General features: G+C 36.7%; 2 protein-coding genes across 18 annotated transcripts in view; both read left to right on the top strand.

The window, feature by feature from the left end:
- cobl (cordon-bleu WH2 repeat protein) overlaps nucleotides 1-18,153 on the top strand; it is a 138,518-nt gene that overhangs the window by 69,976 nt on the left and 50,389 nt on the right. For 5 of the 17 annotated variants that reach the window (XM_021466681.3, XM_005157875.6, XM_073924925.1 and 2 more), the window contains 5 exons: nucleotides 1,160-1,388; nucleotides 3,472-3,516; nucleotides 6,433-6,518; nucleotides 6,801-6,878; nucleotides 13,669-13,839. In XM_021466681.3, the coding sequence (XP_021322356.2) occupies nucleotides 1,160-1,388; nucleotides 3,472-3,516; nucleotides 6,433-6,518; nucleotides 6,801-6,878; nucleotides 13,669-13,839 (609 nt within the window). 17 annotated transcript variants of the gene reach the window in all.
- The window catches only part of LOC141378159 (uncharacterized), a 416,515-nt gene that overhangs the window by 380,941 nt on the left and 17,421 nt on the right, over nucleotides 1-18,153 (top strand). The gene's annotated exons all lie outside the window — the stretch shown is intronic.

Below are 18,153 nucleotides of genomic sequence, written 5' to 3'. Positions count from 1 at the left end.
TTAGCCCCCCTTTGATTTATTTTTTATTTTTTAAATATTTCCCTAATGATGTTTAACAGAGCAAGGAAATTTTCACTGTGTGTCTGATAATATTTTTTCTTCTAGAGAAAGTCTTATTTGTTTTATTCTGGCTAGAATAAAAGCAGTTTTAAATTTTTTTATGAACCATTTTAAGGTCAAAATTATTAGGCTCTTTAAACAATTATTTTTTTTTTTGTCTACAGAACAAACCATCGTTATACAATAATTACCCTATATCCCTATCCTATCTAGTTAACCTAATTAACCTAGTCAAACCTTTAAATGCCACTTTAAGCTGTACAGAAGTGTCTTGAAAAATATCTAGTAAAACTGTCTACATGTCAACATGGAAAATATAAAATAAATCAGTTATTAAAAATGATCATGTTTAGAAATGTGTTGAAAAATAATTCTCCGCTAAACAGAAATTGGGGGAAAAATAAACAGGAGGGCTAATAATTCAGGGGGGCTAATAATTCTGACTTCAACTGTTTATGTACGTGTGTATATTTCTGTCTCTCCACACACACACACACACACACACACACACACACACACACACACACAAACACAAACACAAACACATACACACATAATTGCAGTATTTGCAAAGTATAAATATATTTGCAATATATGTGAAGTCCAATTTTGAATTTGTAGCACATTTATATGTAATTAGCATATATTGTCATAAAACAGATTTTAATGTTGGACAGATTTTTTTGAGTCATCTAACCCTTAAATAGCATTCATGTTTAATCAATGTTAGGATGTTCTCTAGAAGTATATAATGAGCTTTAAAAATGTAGTGTCTAGAATAGATTTAGTCAACTAATATCTTAGGAAATTTAGTCAACTAAACCTAGACTAAAACTACAATGATTCCAAAGTATGTCTAAAACTAAACACCATTTTAGTCAACATACTGAAACTAGTTGCAAATTTGCTGTCGAAATGAACACTGATCTTTACATTAATTTCTTATGTGGAAAACAAACATTTCTAGGATGCCAGGTAAGACATTTAATAGAGCTAAGATTTGCAAAACAATGAGCATATGGGAGCAGCATTTTAAATAAACTGTTGAATGAATGAATTTCAATGTCTCACTTTTTTACACTTCTTTTTCTCATCACAGAAAACCGTGCGATTGGTAGTGAACTATCACCGCAGCCAGAAGGCCGTGGTTCGAGTAAATCCATTAGCGCCCCTGCAGACCCTGGTGCCTGTGATCTGTCAGAAGTGTGAGTTTGATCCAGCCCATGTCCTGCTCTTCAAAGACAATATCAACCACCAACAACTGGACTTGGACAAGTCTCTGAGCGATCTGGGTATCAGGGAGCTCTATGTCCTGGATCAGACATTAGGTATGGGATTCACAATGTTACATTAAGTACAGCTCTACATTTAAAGGTGCAGTATGTAAGGTTGAGGTTCAATAATCCTAGTATAATTAAACTGGATATTGCAGTCCATATTCCCAATGTTGGATAGGATTTTTTTCACCTATGTTCTTGAATGAGGCCCCGTTTACACTAATGCGTTTTAGTTTGAAAACGCATAAGTTTTGCTACGGTTACGCCATCCATCCACACTACGCCAGAGTTTTCGAGCGCCGAAAACTGAGCATTTTGAAAACGCTGGAAAGGCTGTTTTCATTCTAAAACGCTGCTGCTCCGGTTCAGTGTGGATGAGGGAAAACAGAGACATCTGAAAACGGAGGCGGGGCTGCTAAGATTCGCTACCTGATTGGGGCTTTTGTTTCATTGCGTATCCTTCCCTTATTCGTCAAGCCCCTATCACATGACTATAACACATGGCTTTAACGCTACCGGAAGACAGCAGACCAGCCTTCACTGTAAACAACAACATGGACACAGAAATGGGAGCGTTGTTTGCACTATTGTCTGTTTTAGGCGCCATTGTGCAGTTATTTATTTGTTACGTTTTGTAACAAATCAACCTCGTCGTCTGTCCACAAAAATACCTCTCTTGCTTTCTATGCCATCGCGTTCATTGTTTCACCGGTGTTTGTTGACCAACAATAACCAAATGCCGAGTGAGTCACATGCTTCCTGTTTATTCTAGAACGTGCATGCCCAGAGTGCGCGAATGGTCACGTGATATACGTTTTTGGTGGTGTAGTGTGGACGGAGATATGTTCAGAAACGCTAGTGTGGACGCGGATCGTTTTTTATCTAAAACGCACGAGTGTAAACGAGGCCTGAGTCCTTCAACTAATGAAAGCTTTCTGTGGTGTTTTGATGGAAGACACACAGAAAAAAAAAGATTCATTGATTTACTAACATTTTTTAAAGTAACTGGTTGCAAACAATTTATAAGGGCTGAATATCAAATAACTGAGTTGAACATTACTAGATTTCGGGGGACGTGGTGGGGCAGCGAGTATCGCTGTTGCTTCACAGCAAGAAGGTCGCTGGTTTGAGTCTCAACTGGGTCAGTTGTTTTTGTGGGTTTCCTCCAGGTGCTCCAGTTTTCCCCACAAGTCCAAAGACATGTGGTACTGGTGAATTGGGTCAGCTAAAATTGACCATAGTGTATGAGTGTGTATGGATGTTTCCCAGTGATGGGTTGCAGCTGGAAGTGCATCCGCTGTGTAAAACATGCTGGATAAGTTGGGAGTTTATTCCGCTGTGGCGACCCCTGATGAATAAAAGGACAAAGCCGAAAAGAAAATGAATGAATGAATGAATAAATGTGATTTTAAATTACTGTATTATAGAAAATATTAAAAAGACATAATTTTTTTTATATGAAAAGAGGTCAAATAAAGCCAAACAAACATTTAAACATTAACAATTTATTGCATTTTGAATCTTCACAGTACTATTATTCATTTTTGGCATGTGTGATAGTAAAAGTGCAACGTCACGTCAACTATCCATATATTCATTTCCTTTTTACAATGCCAGATAATTAGATATATTTTCTTTCACCTAGTATTAAGGCTGAAACTAAGTTCAAGAGCAACTGATTGTTTCAGAATTATCTGAATAATGTTATTAAAGTCTCTTATGCACTCTAATGCTGTACTTATTTGATTAAAATTCTCAAAAAAGCTGTCATATTCAAAATATACTATAAAATACTCTAATTTAAAATAATAATGGTTTTTTAGAAAATGTAGTTTATTTCTCTGGTGGCAAAGATTTCATTTCAGCTACAATTACACTGCTCTTAAATGCCTTAGAAATCTCTTCTTGTTGAGAGAAGTATCCACTTTCCGTATCTGAGTTGAGGAAGTGTCAGTGCTATTGGTACATTACTTAAAAAGCACAAATGTCACAGCCTTTGACATTTAGCTATTCTTTACTGTCTGGTAGTCAAATGAGAAGACAAAAATAGAACTTCTTTCTATTCTCTCTTATTTATCTTCTAAATGTTTATTTTTTTGTTGTTGCTGTTGTTTTTTGGTTTGGTTGTTTCCAGTTCTCCAGCCTAAAATGGCTTCGACACCTGCCTTGAACTACTCAGGTACTGATGCCGTGTACGCAACTTTGGCTAAACAGTTGTTGTGGTGGCTTAACCCTACATCTTGAACTGTTTTGAATGTGCTGAGAGTCTGCTTCCTGTCATAGAACATGCTTGAGCTCTTATGATTAACATTAACCAGGTCACTAGACAAAATGTAAGACATGCATATGCTTCAATATTCATCTCTTACGCTTAGTTTTATTGTGGTGCTTACATTCTTTATGGTGCATTTGTTTAGTATTTAGAAACCTGTCCTGCTTATTCTTTGTTTAAGTTTTTATTTTTATAAGCTGCTTTAATGTTTTTGTTTACATCTGAATGTGATGGCAATGTAGAGGCTTGCAGAAGTGTAGCGCCATCTAATGTTAGACTTTTGTACTGCTATATGTTTATTGCACTTATTCTGAGTCTAAAGGATTTCAAAACACCTGTTTTTATATTTACAGTATATTTAAGATAATATATATATATATATATATATATATATATATATATATATATATATATATATATATATATATATATATATATATATATATGCAGTTGAAGTCAGAATTATAAGCCCCCTTGAATTTATTTTTCTTTTTTAAATTTGATTTTAAACAGAGCAAGGGAATTTTCACAGTATGTCTGATAATATTGGTTCTTCTGGAGAAAGTCTGATTTGTTTTATTTCGGCTAGAATAAAAGCAGTTTAAATTTTTTTTAACACCATTTTATATATATATATATATATATATATATATATATATATATATATATATATATATATATATATATATATATATATATATATATATATATATATATATATATCTATATATATATATATATATATATATATATATATATATATGTATACTTGTTGAAAAGGATTTAGATGTCTGTCTCTCAACATAAGCTATGCTCTGACTGGAGGCAGATCAGATTATCTTGCTGAACATGAAGACTGTTATGCGATTTTGTTCAATTCTGTAGTCACCTATGAAACTATAGTCAATGGTCCTGATTAGGGCTGCACGATATTGAAAAAAATCAGACATTGCGGTGTTTAGTTTTTCTGCTGTATGTCTTGCAATATGAATATAATTATTTCACCAGATGACTTGAATAGCTCATTTTGGAAAGATCTTATAGTTTTATATTGATTGAGAGGATTTGGTAGGCCAGATAATCTGCATAAATGTTATTTTATTTTTTGGTTAGATCAACCATATTCTAGTATAAGTTAAATAATCAATTGTAAGCAAATAAAACTGCCTATTCTTTCCTGTATAATAGTTAAATTCAAACAATTTCATTGGGATATTTTCTTGTACTCAAATTATTTGAAGGTCTTACAATCAAATCAAACAAGCTCTCTTTGGACTCTATTTTAACAATCTATTGGTGCAAAGTCTAAAGCGCATGGCTCAAAAAGCATTAAGAGCATGTTCGAAACCACGTTTGCTATTTTATGGGTGGAAAAGTTAGCTCTGCACCCTGGCGCATGGTCTAACAGAGTTGTGCTTATTCTCTTAATGGGTTATGTTTTGATCATAACGTGCATTAAACCAATCAGAGTCTCATCTCACATTCCCTTTAAGAGTCAGTTGTGTCGTGCCATGGCACATTTACATGGCGGACTTTGTAAGGGGAAAAACAGACCATCTGCAGTGCGAGGATAAAGAACGAGTCTCCTCCATTCGGCTTCTTTACTTCTTCTATACTTTACTTTTACTCTTTACTTTACTCTTTTTACTTTTTTGGAGTAAGGAAACAGTCACTCTACTGAAGACATCTGTTTTTAACTTCGTAATTTTGTTTGTTAAACGCAAAGATTTGTTTTAAAACAAATTTCTACATTTAGTTCTAATTTTAAAGTGTGGTAAAAGTGTTATAAGAGTTGGTATAAGAGTTATATCCAAACACACTTTTTATTGCCCCATATGATAATGCATACATCTCCAAAACCTGACAGGTGGACACTGTTGTAAACTTCTAAGAGCCCCAAAAACCAGAGTTTGCTTTCGATGACGCCACAGCCATTCTGCTTTGAAGACAACCGAAAGATTCTCCCCAAAACTGTTGTAAACTTCTAAGAGCCCCAAAAACCAGGGAGAATCTTTCGGTTGTCTTCAAAGCAGAATCCTTTTTAATAAGAATAATTCAGCGTGGCTGTGGCGTCATCGAAAGCAAACTCTAAACTGCACAGCAAACATTATAAATTTATACATGTTACAGCATGTAGGTGGGGTCAGTCATGGTGGGGACAGTCAAACAAAGCATGCAAATGAAGTCTGGTTGCCATGCCTTCTCCAGGTCTGATCTCATCAATATATAAGTACATCATTACAACAATGTGCAAATGATGTTCTGGAGACAGGGAAGACAATAGATACAGCCATGCTGTGAAACCGATAATTAAATCACTTTGGCTTAGCCTGTAGTCAGCAAGGCATAGGTTAAATGTCCCTCCTAGCTGGCATTTCAATGAAATGATATAATTAAAAACCAAAGAATATAACTTTTCAGTTATGCGTAGATTATCGTTCATTTGGAATTAGATGATAGAAATTTATATTTCCACAACACCTTGCACCTTATTGCATCGGGTGTAAGACAGAGCCCTAGAACTGTGAACTCCATGCAAGCCGAAACCATCATGTACACTTAACATGTACTTTGAATAATGTTAATGAGGTTTAATATTAAATAATTCGATTATAAACCTGTCAATTTCATTAAGAGTGCAGTTCACTATTTTGCTCTTCTGAGTGGCTGATTTTTAAAATTTTTTGTCATGTTGCTTTATGTACAGACAGCCAAATTGCTTGCTGCTTGAATCTTGTCACGTTGTGTGTTGTTAGACTACAGTAGTTGCTGTATTTCTGCATGTTTGTCTTAGATGCTGAACAAATCTGTTTTCTTTTACAGCTGAATCTCTCCGCTCCAATAGTCTGAGTGGATCCGAGAAAAAGGGTCTGCTGGGCTTCCTCAAGTTTAATCGCAGGAAATCAAAGGTAGAACGCAGGTTTTTGTGTGCATGAAATTACAGAAGTGTTACACGTTCATAATATTGTCTGTTTCAATTTTGACATTGCTGTATGCTTCAATGGTGCATGACAAGAAGCTCATATTTTGACATGAAGGCAACAACTCATGGACATGCTTGAAGAAACTAATGCATTTGAAAAGTGTGATGAATATAAAACTTTTTGTACTATTGCAATGGTTAAGCATTGCAAAGTTTTCATGGATCTTATGAGTGTACCTCCCATGCTAGTGTTACGTTCCCATTTCAGAGCGAAGATCAGTCCTCTGAGAACATGGAGAGTGTTGATGATGATAGTGTTGTTGACAATGCAGACACTAACAGTAATGTAAGTACTAACCCATACTGTAAACTCCGCTGTCCCTGATTAACACACTCTCATCTCTTCATCTGTCACAGTTTTCAGTCTTTAAAGTCCGTGTGAAATCAAAATCTACAATGTTTATTATTGTGCTAGTGTAACGGAGGCCAGCCAGTAGGTGCTGTGCAGGTAAACCTCACTCATCTGACCTCTAAAGGTGCTCTAGCGACAGACGCTAGAGGCCATGGTCTTTAGCCTCCTTGTTAGAGCAACCAACTCCCATGCGGAAGGTTGCCAATTCAATACCAGCTCGGAGCGGGTTGTGTGGCATAGGACCGGCGGGGTTATATTAGCGCACAATGTTATTCTTTAGGTGAACCATTAATCCATTAAGTTAATCCACTAAAAATTATGCTTGTATTGGTCATATTCAATCTAAAGTCTGTGCATGTGTTTGGATAATGTTTCAGATGGTGTCAGTTTGACAGCTTCAGCCACAATATTCTTAACCACACCCACAGTGACACCCCCAGAAAATTTTCTTAGGGGTGGCCAGAAGAGGCCACATTAAATCTTGGGATGGCACACACAAACACACACACACACACACACACACACAAATAATTCAGTGTAATGTTTTATTTTTGTTTCAGGTAAATGATTTAATTTGCTTTTAATTCATTTAATGAATTACTCTTGAAATATTGCAATTTATTCATCGAAATAATTCAGCAAGTACATGTGCAAACCAAATAAAAATTAATATTTAGTTTAAAAACACTTCTAATATATATACATAACTTTTCTGTTATTTTTCACATACTTTTATTTAACAGCATACAGTGTATGCCATGTCTAAAATTAATGAAGATTAATAAATTAATTAATACAACAAACAAATGAACAAACGAACAAAAGGCATTACTATATATACACACACACTATACATACCCTAATCCATATTCCTTTTATAGTCACTTATATTTCTAATAAGGGCGAGGCAGTGGCACAGTAGGTAGTGCTGTCGCCTCACAGCAAGAAGGTTGCTGGGTCGCTGGTTCGAACCTCGGCTCAGTTGGCGTTTCTGTGTGGAGTTTGCATGTTCTCCCTGCCTTAGCGTGGGTTTCCTCCAGTGCTCCGGTTTCCCCCACAGTCCAAAGACATGCGGTACAGGTGAATTGGGTAGGCTAAATTGTCCGTAGTGTATGAGTGTGTGTGGATGTTTCCCAGAGCTGGGTTGCGGTTGGAAGGGCATCCGCTGCATAAAAACTTGCTGGATGAGTTGGCGGTTCATTCCGCTGTGGCGACCCCGAATTAATAAAGGGACTAAGCCGACAAGAAAATTAATGAATGAATGAACATTTTTAATAAAGCTACTTCTATTAATGTACCTTAATGTAAATATACAATTGCCCTTTGCTGTCTATTGAAGGTGTGTGCATGCTGTAAACAGGGGGGTTGGGGGAGTTGCACTGAATCCGCTACGTAAATGGCATCAATCAATCCACAATAATTTAGTGCATGATATTTATTTATTTATTATTGAGAAATTACGTAAGTACATTTAAATTAATGATATCAACAGCAAAATCATATTAGGGTGGCCACAGGGGTGGCCAGAGTTTATACAGTGGTGGCCGTGGCCACTAGTTGGGGGTGCCCCTGCACACCCATTGAACCTTTAATTTGCCGAAAGGGAAAGATGAGCAAAAAGAAAGCCCCACCCACTACTCAATATTCGAATTCAGTTGAAAGTACATCAACATACTGAAATAAAAGTCTCAGCAACTTTCAAGTCACACGGACTTTAACAGAATTCTGCTATCTCTTGGTTAATTCTACCTTATTGGTGGTGTTTTCTACTTTTAACTCTTGTTTTAATAGCCTCATATTCTTTTTTTCTTTTCGTTTGTCTCTTGATTATTTTTTTTCTTTAATGTGTTTAATAATAAATTAATTAAATATTAAATAGATTTTATTATAATGAATGTAACAACATTTAATAGAATTATGTGTATTTTGTTGTTGTATATTTTCAAAAGGCCACAGACTAGCAGTAACATTCAAGTACAATAATAATACATACGGTGGCTCAGTGGTTTGCACTGTTGCCTCACAGCAAGAAGGTTGCTGGTTTGAGCCCTGGCTGGGTAAGTTGGCATTTCTGTGTGGAGTCTGCATGTTCTCCCCGTGTTGGCGTGGGTTTCCTCTGGGTTCTCTGGTTTCCCCCACAGTCCAAAGAGACATGCGCTATAGATAAATTGATCAAACTAAATTGGCCATAGTGTAGGTGTGTGTGTGTAAATGAGTGTGTATGGATGTTTCCCAGTACTGGGTTGCAGATGGAAGGGCATCCGCTGTGTACAACATATGGTGGATAAGTAGGTGGTTCATTCTGCTGTGGCGACCCCTGATAATAAAGGGACTAAACCGAAGGAAAATTAATGAATAATAGTAATAGTAATAATAATAATAATAGTAATAATAATATTCACAAAATCTTTTGCTAAACCTATTGGTGGGTATGTGTGGTATCTAGCTATTTATTTAAATGACAGACAAGTAATAATAATAAAAGTGTGTTCCAGATATGAAGGTTTTTGTTTTATTTATCACCACAAGGTGTCAGTAATCACTTGGATCATTGACCCAGATTGCACAGTTTGACTTTGTATTAACATGTTCATAGTTTTTATACTGTGTTGATGAATGATTTTGTGAGGGGATCAGTTGTATCTGAGCTAAACCTTTTTCAAATGTCTCTGCTAGACTGATATTATCTTGCTTTTTGGAAGACACTTTTAATACTGGGGTTAAAAAAGTAGTGCTAAAGGGTCCATAAAAATGTCTGGGAAAAGAATAACAGGGTAAAAATAATGAATAGATTATTTTTTAAAAACAAATATGATAATTAAGATTATTAAGATAAAGAATCAAATGATAGTGTAAACAAAAACAAAACAAAAACAATCAAACACGGATACAAATAATATTCAGATAATGCTTCATTCATTCATTCATTTTCCTTCCGCTTGGTCACTTGTTTATCAGAGGTCGCCACATTGAAATGAACCGCCAACTATTCCAGCATATGTTTTATGCATTGGATGCCCTTCCAGCCACAGTCCAGTACTGGGAAACACCCATACACTCTCACATTCACATACACACACACTCGGCCAGTTTAGATCATCCATTTTACCTGTACCGCATGTTTTTGGACTGTGGGGAAATTGGAGAACCCGGAGAAAACCCACACCAACATAGGGAAAACATGCTAGCTCCAAACAGAAATGCCAACTGGCTCAGCTGGGACTCGAACCAGTGACTTTGTTGTTGTGAGGCGACAGTGCTAATCACTGAGCCACCGTGCCACCCAATAACAATAATAATGTTGTATAATATGATTCACACAAACATGTTTAATAAAATTCAGATTAATAAATTGTAATAGATAATAAATAATACTTAAATAACTCAAATTATTTTACATGGATAATAAATAAAATGATACAAATTAGATTAAAATGAAAAAAACAAACGTGATTTAGATTCGATGTAAATGAAATGACTTGAAAATGCTAAACTATGTGTGTGTGTGTGTGTGTGTATGTATATATATATATATATATATATATATATATATATATATATATATAATATATACATACACACACACACACACACACATAGTTTAGCATTTTCAAGTCATTTCATTTACATCGAATCTAAATCACGTTTGTTTTTTTCATTTTAATCTAATTTGTATCATTTTATTTATTATCCATGTAAAATAATTTGAGTTATTTAAGTATTATTTATTATCTATTACAATTTATTAATCTGAATTTTATTAAACATGTTTGTGTGAATCATATTATACAACATTATTATTGTTATTGGGTGGCACGGTGGCTCAGTGATTAGCACTGTCGCCTGTTTAATGGAGAGAAGATTTTTTCAACTTAATAGTTTTAATAACTCTTGTATTAACTGGTTTATTTTGTCTTTGCCACTATGACATTCAATAATATTTTACTAGATATTTTTCAAGAGACTTCTATACAGCGTGTAAAGTGACATTTAAGGCTGAACTAGGGGCTAATAATTTTTTCCTTAAAAAATTTAAAACCGCTTTTAATCTAGCCGAAATAAAATACCTAAGACTTTCTGTAGAAGAAAAAATATTATCAGACATACTGTGAAAATTTCCTTGCTCTGTTAAACATCATTTGGGAAATATTTAAAAAAAATAATGTGTGTATTTTTAATAAGAAGAAATATTACTTTATTAATTGTTATTTATAGTGTAATGTGTTGTCAGTTTATAATTGGCTAGGTATACTTACACACACTACATTTTTCTTATTTTATAATCTCTAAACTACATTGCTGCTTCATACATCCACTTCCTCTCTGAAAACCACAATGAGTTCTTAATGACACTTGGGCACATGTGCTTAACAGCTCGGATGTCCATAATTCATCAACAATGTGCCTTTTTTGTGACCAATCACCCTGCCAAATAGCCGTTTTTACAGCGAGCTGTTTCCAAATCTCAGTGCCTTCTGCCTGTAATTACCCAAGCTCAGGTGCATGCTATTTACATTATTATCACAGACAGAGCCAAGGCCCATTTTCAACACGTCGCAGTAACTGATTTCTGATTATATAACACACTAATAGCCATTCCCACTTTGAACATTCCGTTCTAAGGGCAGAGAGGGGTGAGGGAAAAAATGAAAGAGCGAGAGAGAGAGAGTGCTGAACTATTGCAAGGAGGTTGAGTAGTCTAATGAAATCAGTCATGATAGCGACCATGATATGAGGCCTGTGATTATTTTGTCTCTCTGCTCTTTCCAGATGTTACTGTTTGTTTGTGTAGGTGTGTGTGTTTATGTGTCTAGTTTAGATCATATGTCTGTGACTATCACAGTCTCATTCACTGTCAGTGAAGTCTCTTTTTTTATCATAAAGAGATGTGCCAGTGTCCATTTTAAATCTCTCTGTTTGATTGTACAGTAAGTGTATATCTGTTCTTTAAGAAGGTATTGAAATTACCTTTAGGATTACTGCATATACCCTGAAGGCGTACCAAGACCGCTTCTTCAAGCAGGTCTTAGTACACTTGTTTGATCCACTTTTGGTGCATACTCAAGTGCAATTCCTGCGATCACACCTGGCCAAACGGACTACAACAATCTGGAAAATGAACTTTAGTGCAGTTCAAACATACTAAATGATGCAGCTGTGAAAGCGATCTCAGAAAGTTTAGGTTTTTAGTAGTATCAGTGATTGAAAATTTACTCATGCAGATTAGGAATTAATACTTTTTTTTTCAATTCATCTTTATTACTATAGTGCTTTTACAATGTAGATTGTGTCAAAGCAGCTTCACATAGAAGATTATAGTAAATTGAAACAGGGTCGGTTCAGTTTTCAGAGTTTAAGTTCAGTTTATTTCCCTTCATTGTGGTTTAATACTCACTGCTGAGAGTCCAAACACTGAAAACCAAATCCATCGCTGCGCAGTTCTACAAGTCCCAAACCATGCAAACCAATGGCGACAGCGGCGAGGAAAAAATCTTCACCAATTGGCCAAAGTAAAGGATAAAAAACCTTGAGAGAAACCTGGCTTAGTTGGGCACAACCATTTCTCCTATGGCCAAACGTCTTGTGCAGAGCTGCAGTCTAAGCGCCGGAGGCTGGAGAACGCTGGACGTCAGCAAAGACTCATCTATCCCTGGAGTCTCACAGGAATCAGACTCATGCTCTCTACTCCTTCATGACCACCCCAGCAGCTGCTTATGATATGGCCGGGTCTGGAATTGCGGAAACCTTGGGGATCAGCTCTTCACAGGTCTTGGATCACATCAGTGGCACTGCATAGTCTCTGGGAGCCTCAGGATGAGTATCCCTAGGTGGAAATAGAGAGTAAAGAGAATATTTAGCGTAGCTGCTGTTCAAGTGTATACTGTATGATGCAAAAACCTGTGTTGAGCACATTCATGTATCACACTGCTTTGTGATGCATTGATTGTATGCTTTACCAAAAATATAGGTCTTTAATTTAGTTTTGAACTGCGAGAGTGTGTCTGAGCCTCGGACATTATCGGGAAGGCTATTCCAGAGTTTAGGAATTAATAATTAAGTTAGGATTTTTTATTTATTTTTTGTATCATTAAAGTTCTTCCCTGGTAACCATTCACTCTGGGCAGCTGTTTTATGGTCTGTAAAATTAGGGTCATGGTCAGGGTAAAGCCCTCAGAACTCTCCACCAACAGGTCATGACATTTCCAGCCCAAATGTTATTGATTAGCTGTCCTCTGTTAAACCTGCTGCCCTTTAAAAGGCATCGTCTTGGAGCTCTACAGCTCTGAATTAACAGTCACTTTCCTGCTTACCTTCCACCCATGAGGGCTAAATTGTGGAATTACTGTCTCCTAAAGCCAATTCAAATGCCACAGTCAATTTTTTATCCTGTTCATTTGTTTCATATTCTGTTCGATTTAACAGTTGTAATCTTTCTACAACTTTCTTTGCACATAAAGAATTAAAAAAATATATTTGTACACATTTTCATTTGCATTGAACTTATCTTTTCTTCTCCACCCCATGCGTTTGCTTTATATATATACAGACATACTGCTATTTGCACTGGTGTGATTCTTGCCTCTGTTACTTGTACTCTGCAAAATAAAGTTCAATCAATTCCAATCAATCTGGCTGCGAACACACTCATCTATAGTGTTAAATATCTTCTGGAATGTGTATTTGTGTATCTATTAAAGTGTGTTTCCTTGGTTTTTATGCTCAGGGTATGTCTGTGGTTGCAAGTGGTCCATGTGTGGAGGCCCGTCCCAGCACTCTGGGTCAATCTCAGTCTGTGATGAACATCTCCAAGATGTCCCCGAAAGTGGAATTAAAGAAACGCAGAGCTCCAGCACCCCCACCAGCTCCCACACAGACTCTACCACCAACATCACAGGTGTGAGCAATTACACACACGCAAATGTATAACTAATATAAATGACTAATAGTTCTTTGAAGTAGCTTTCATTTGAGGCCAACATCCCCCCTCCTACCAGTCCCGGACAGTTACTGAGGCCGTTAAAAAGGAGGCTGATAGTAACAGTTCATCAATCAAACCATCCTGGCTTTCTTTAAATGGATATTTGTATTTCTTAGTTCGATAACAAATTATGATTAGTGAGGTGCAGACACACACACACACACACACACACACACACAAAAACATATACTGAACTTACAATCCTGTTTAAAAACTCATCTATTAAAAAGCAGTATTGTTAGAGAAAGTCTTGAAGATGATCTCTTTAATCACTGTAAAAACCATTTATTGCAGATAATATGTTGGAATATATGAAGAGTTCAGATGGAAAACCCGCTAAATGCCACTTCCGCCAAAAATGAAATAATGACATTGAGTAAATGCTTTAGACCAGGGGTCTCAAACTCGCGGCCCGCGGGCCATTTGCGGCCCTCAGTGCAATATTTTGTGGCCCGCGCCGACCGCTGTACACTGACAGAATCAGCAGAGCGGGGAGAGAGAGCGATCCCCGCTCCGCTGATTCTGTCCGTACACAGTGGTCACTGGCATTCCCCGCCCGCCGTGTAAACAAAGGGGCGGGGATGCCGGTGACGTCACCACGCACCCCGTCCCTTTGTTAGACGCTGTGACGGGCGGGAAGTGTTAGGAGGGAACTCGCGCCGGCCAGAACCAAGGTAAGCTGTTCCCGCCCCTGCCTGCCACTTAGCTACCTATCTGCAGCCTGCCACCTACCTAGCTACAGCCTGCATCTTATATATATTATAGGTAGATACAGACTGGTACAGACTGATGTGACTGGAGTGGGGTGGGGGTGTTTTATTTATACATATATACGCCTTTTTTATGTGAGAGAATGGAAGTTTTGAGTGAGTTCCCCCACTTTTTTCTGTGTGAGAAGTTATTCTCCACCTTGAACTTCAATAAGTCAAAGTACAGGTCTAGACTTGATCATCTTCAAGCCATACTGAGGGTCTCAACTGCTTCCGCTCTAAAGCCAAATGTGGTTCAGATTTGTGAGAAGATGCGCTGTCAAGTCTCTGGCAGCAAGGAGTAGGCAAAAGATGCCATGTTCAGAAGAACTGTTCATAATCTTCACTCAATGTTCTATTAATGTTCAGGACACTTCATGTTCAGAAGAAATAATTAAAACGGTTAATAATGACATTTGAGGACTTTTTTTTTTTGTGAAATCCCTTATGCGGCCCAGCCTCACCCAGACTTTGCCTCCTGCGGCCCCCAGGTAAATTGAGTTTGAGACCCCTGCTTTAGACACATAGAACATGTTTAACAAATAGACTGTCCGAAACCCCACACTTCTGAACTATATAGTACGCTAACATCATAGCATTCAAAAATCAGTATGAGAGAAATGTCTGGATGACTTACTACTTTCGGCTTGATTCTGAAGTGCGCATCCTATGCACGCTGCGCTATTCCATGATACCTAGTGAGAAAATTCATCAATGGGAGTGAAGCGCAACTGACGCAGGTGGGTCACGTGACCTTGACAAAATAGCGTATGTAGTACGTCCGAATTCCATTAATACTTTACACATTCATACTGTATAGAACGTACTTTTCTAACGGCCGAGTAGTATGTTTAAATTCAAATTTCAGACTCCGCCATAGTTTTGTTTGAAATCATCTAAATCGCAGCATCAGCGCATTCAGAAATAACAGTTTGTTGGCAAAAGCCGCTAAACGCCATTTGCCTTTGACAGAAAAAGCTGCTATATCCCGAGAACCAATCAGAAGGAAACAACAGAATTAATATTAATAATTTTTTTTGTCTGATCTCAAGTCTGGCAAATAACTGAGAAAAACACCACTATTAAAGGCCACATTTTGGCCCACTTTACACTGTCAGGTCTTGATGCCCAATTCCGATTTGTTGCCTTTATCATATTTTTTGCCATACAATTTACGATGTTGCGCATGCATAAAAGCGGGTTCTAGCATCAACGCCACACTAGCCACGATGGAAGAAATTTTCTTGTTTTTAGCTCTACGAAATATGTGAAGTGTAGCGTAAGCAGTGAATGGTTTAGTCTAGATTTACCCCCACACAGTTTATGTAATGGTATGGCCCTGATGTGTGTGTGTGTAGTTGAAGATGTAGCCTTTGCCTGTGTGCGCACTAGTTTTTAAGAAAATAAAGTTGTTCTATGTGTAGCCCGCAGTGCGTTTATTAGTAGCGACAAAAAGCAAAAGTTACAACACGGAAGTTCTCCCAACTTTAAAACGATTTTTAGGCAGAGGAGGTGGGAAAGGACCGTCATCGCGGCTTGCGATTATGCTTTATATGCTGTATGATGTCCTCCACCATTCAGAGGAATTTGTGGGTACGAGAGTGATCTCAGGTCTGGTGGGAGCAAATTGTGGCGACTGACCACTTTCCTCTATGTTTCCTCTGTTGTTGTTGTTTACCGCGTTGGCGTCTCCACACATGTCTTCCTTCTACGTCATTAAGCCGCGAAGAAGCACCACATTGTCGCACGTTTAATGATCGCAACAGAATGCCTCAATAAATCCGATCTGCCTGTTTACATGATAGTCGCATTGTCACATATCTGATTTATATCTGATTTATTTCCACATATGAAGGAGGCCTGAAACCGATCTCTGAATATCCGAATACATGCTTTTTTTTCGTGTTTTCACATGTTATAGAACCGATCCGATCTGTCACATATAAGCAACAAATCGCAATCTGTCACTCAGACAGACAATCATGTGCTCTGCAGACCCACAGAGATGTGCCTTTTCCGCCAAAATGCGTCTGACTGTAGTTTCTGAATCTCCCAAAGTTTCCGGCATTGGGGTTTTACTTTCGCTTTCTAAAGTTACCTTTATTTGTATGCGTTTCTGCATTACCTTTTCGTAGCTGACTGCAAAATCAATTATTAAACGACTCAGATAAACTTTACTATACACTTGAAAAGAACAAAATGACATCTAAAATTGCTGTAAAGTATTTGTTAGAAATGGCTAATCAACTAATTTGCTTTATTTAAATATTCTACACTTTTTATTGTAGTAATTATTATAATTTTTAGCAATGATGTCTATTTTTTATTCATTTTTTCTGATATTTATTTCCCATTTGCTGTATATTTTACTAATTTATAGATGTTAATATATTGCATACTTTATACATATCAAAAATGCTTTGGCAATACTGTAAATGTCAAGCCAATAAAGCAACTTTAGAGAGAGAAAGAGAGAGAGAGAGAGCACCCTTTACCTGCCAGTGGGTGCACATGGTTCCTAAATAGCATAAAAGAAAAGAAGTAGTGGATTTCTTTTATTTCAACAGCTTTTTTAAAATAACTTTAGCCAATTGAAAAGAAAAGATGTATAACAGTGTCATAATAAAAAAATATATAATTAAAAGTCACATGTATTTCAATTCGGCTACCACTGCAAGTATATTTTTAAACTTGTGGGAAGCACTGTATTTTACAATATTTAAAAAAAATAAGACCCTAAATTATTTTGATACAAAACATTTACCTATTTTCGTCAGCCCTATCAAATACAAATGACAAAATACTGTTTTGTATTTAAAATACATATTTAAAATACATGTATCATAAATACTACCCATCCCATAAATACCAACCCAACGCCTATTCAATGGAGTGATAACATTCGAATTGGCCAATATCACGCTGTGTTTTTCTTTAAATAACACTAAAAACTAGAACATTATAATAGTGTATAGAAAGTGATGACAGTCATTGATACTTTCTGGCTATTGTCACACCATTTAGCCTCTTTTGCAAAGACTACTAACTGTTACACACTGGAAAAATCTAGAAAAGCCACAAAGCGGTTTCTTGCTTCCACATCCCTCCTCCTTCCTAAACAGATCTGACTCTGTGCCCCTGTAATGTTGACTGACATGCTAGTCTGTGTTTGACATGCTAGATGTGTTTTCTGGGCTTTTCACAGCGGTGGCTGGATTTATGACTGATTAGGCAACACTGTGGAGGTCTAAATGTGACCTGGAATAGGCCGATAAAAATAAAACGGTCACAACAAAGAAGCGTGGCACTGATGCGAGACCACACTGTTTACAGCACAACTCTCTTTCTCTTAAGTTCTAAAGGAAGGAGACATTGTGTTTTGTGTAAATGAGCCCTTTTTGCCATAAAACCTCTTTATGGATGTTTGTTTAGGTTTATTTTAGGGATAAAGTGTCCGTATAGTTTAAGAATTCTTTTTTAA

The sequence above is a fragment of the Danio rerio genome, chromosome 16, assembly GCF_049306965.1.
Source record: "Danio rerio strain Tuebingen ecotype United States chromosome 16, GRCz12tu, whole genome shotgun sequence".
Lineage (NCBI taxonomy): Eukaryota > Metazoa > Chordata > Actinopteri > Cypriniformes > Danionidae > Danio > Danio rerio.
The sequence above is the reverse complement of the archived record's forward strand: the minus strand, read 5'-3'. Positions and strand labels throughout refer to the sequence as shown.